The sequence below is a fragment of the Eimeria necatrix genome, genomic scaffold (assembly GCF_000499385.1).
Source record: "Eimeria necatrix Houghton genomic scaffold, Enh_scaff2173, whole genome shotgun sequence".
NCBI lineage: Eukaryota > Apicomplexa > Conoidasida > Eucoccidiorida > Eimeriidae > Eimeria > Eimeria necatrix.
In genome coordinates this window covers 1-2,291 of record NW_013652779.1, presented here as the reverse complement: position 1 = coordinate 2,291, position 2,291 = coordinate 1, and the positions used below count along the sequence as shown (strand labels likewise).

General features: G+C 57.2%; 1 protein-coding gene across 1 annotated transcript; it reads left to right on the top strand.

The window, feature by feature from the left end:
- Nucleotides 1-440: 440 nt before the first annotated feature.
- Nucleotides 441-2,291, top strand: ENH_00029730 (Gag-pol, related; the record flags this gene model as incomplete). The annotated part of the gene is made up of 2 exons (XM_013580050.1): nt 441-2,047; nt 2,141-2,291. Coding segments are annotated over 2 exons (1,758 nt in total), but the record flags the coding sequence as incomplete, so codon positions are not given.

The following is a 2,291-nucleotide window of genomic DNA, read 5'->3' as shown; positions in this document are numbered from 1 at the left end:
TGGGCTCGCTAGCCTGCACGGGGTGCGAGGTTGGTGCCGCGACGCGACTCGGGCACTGACCCTCGGCGAAGGTCAGCTCTCAGTTCTATTATTCTGGGTTTTCTCACCTCATAATAATATGAACTCAATTGTACGAGGTTAATCAAGGTATTCCATAGTTGTTGACTATAGTCAGGTACCTTTGACCGACTGTGCCGAGTGACCGCCGAGTCGGACTTGCCAAGGGATATTACGTAGTAACAGTGTAGACAGCTGTTCACTACATTTGGGGGCTGTTCCGGGATTTAAAAACAATCTGGGCAGCATTTCGAGCTTGCTAACAAGGGAAGACCCTCCCCCTTAAAGCCCGAAGGGACCAACACACCTCAGTGGGGACGGAGGGGGACATGCATCTACGCAACGGGAAAGTGGTACAGCCTCCGCCTGAACCGAACGCAGAAATGCAGAATATAGATGAGCCAAACGACGATTCCGCGGATTACCCAATGGAAACGCCGCGAACAGAACCCGATCGCTGCGTCAGCCCACCCACCGCGGGGGTGGCTCGATCGGCACCGAGAGTCTGCGACCGCGACGTTCGAGGGCGCAAGGAACCCGTAGTGGATCAAGCTTGGGCGGATCCGGTTCTGCCCGAGTTCTTTCGGGAACTTGCCTCTCAGATGGCACGGGGGGTAGTACAGGCGTGCCACAGGTCCATCGGATACGAGGACGGCAAGAACATGAAGGATTTCCTCGACCTAGCGGAGTTAGATTTCACTGAAAGAGGGCTAGAAGAACGGCTGTGGGGAGAAGAACTCAAAAAATATCTGAGGGGAGACGCCTTGAGATACTGGTTGTATCTGCGTCGCACTGGAGAATCCCTAACTGATTGGGAGCAACTGAGACAGCGATTCTGCGAGCACTTCTGTAGTATAACTCTGGAACGGATGAAAGTCATGCTAGCTAAGAATGTATGGAGGGGCGACCACCACGCATACTCTGCGTGCTTTGCGGACATCGTGGCTCAAGGGGTGATGGTGGCCCCAGATCTGTTGGTGGGTTACTACCTGGCCAACCTGCCAGATGAAATACTCCGAGAGGTAACTCAAGGGGGAACAAGGAGATTCGCAGACTGGCAGGAAGCCGCCGCAGCACTGGCTACCACGGTGGCACCATGGAAGGATTTGCGCGAAGACTGCCACCGATTCCGGCGAGACTTAGAGGACGCCACGCGTAGATGGGTTAAAGGCGGGCGAGAGCCGGGCCTACTACGCGAACGAGAGAACAGAGACGACAGAAGCAATGATACTACGGACTCACGCTGCTACGCGTGCAGCGGAAGGGGACATGCGAGCAGGGACTGTCCGCTCCGTAACGGAGCGACGCGACGGATCGGGGAAGTGTGCTCCCGGTGTGGAGGCCGGGATCACTACGCTAGAGATTGTCCTACGTCGGCTCGACCGGGAGCAGAGCCAATCCGGCCGCCCAGACAGCAGCCAATGCGGCCCAACATCGACCCCCCTGAGACCCATTCTGGGTCTCTTGCAGTTCTCGGGCCTGGGACTGACCCTCCCGAACCATCGCACAGGACCCGGGGACCGCATCCTGACTGCCGCGAACTGGCCGGCCTCCGCCGACGTGCCTCTCGGAAACGCACTCCTTCACCCCCGGTTCCACCCCCGTCCATTACGCCCGACCCCGCCCCCGAATCTCCCACGCCGACAGACCCAAGACCTACGCCCAGTCCTCCCGTCCTCGACTGGCCGGCAGCGTATTCTAAGTGCCCGGTGTTCAGCGCGCCCTATAACACTGCCTCTACCAAGCAGGGTGCAGTTGTTCAACTGGAGTTCCAACATCGTCGTCACACCTTCCGTTTTGTCCTGCCCTATTTACATATATGCGTTAATGGTCTCTGGCGTATCTGCGTGCCGCAGTTTCCAGAGTTCCTCACTCACGTCCTGTACACGCACCATGATCACGTCACCGCCGGGCATCGAGGCCAAAAGAAGACCTACAAGGCCCTCAGCAAGCGTTACTATTGGCCTGGCATGCGTACTTACACCAACGCGTACGTGAAGTCCTGCACGCAGTGTCGCGCATCCAAATCACTTAATCAAAAACCCGCCGGCCTCTTACAACAGCTGCTTATTCCCTCGCGCAGGTGGAGCCATGTTAGCCTAGGTTTCGTCACCGACTTACCCCTCACCACCTCTGGGCACGACGCTATTCTGGTTGTCGTCGATTCTCTCAGCAAGATGGCACACTTTATTCCGGCCAAGAAGTCCCACTCAGCCGCCGACACTGTAGAGCTC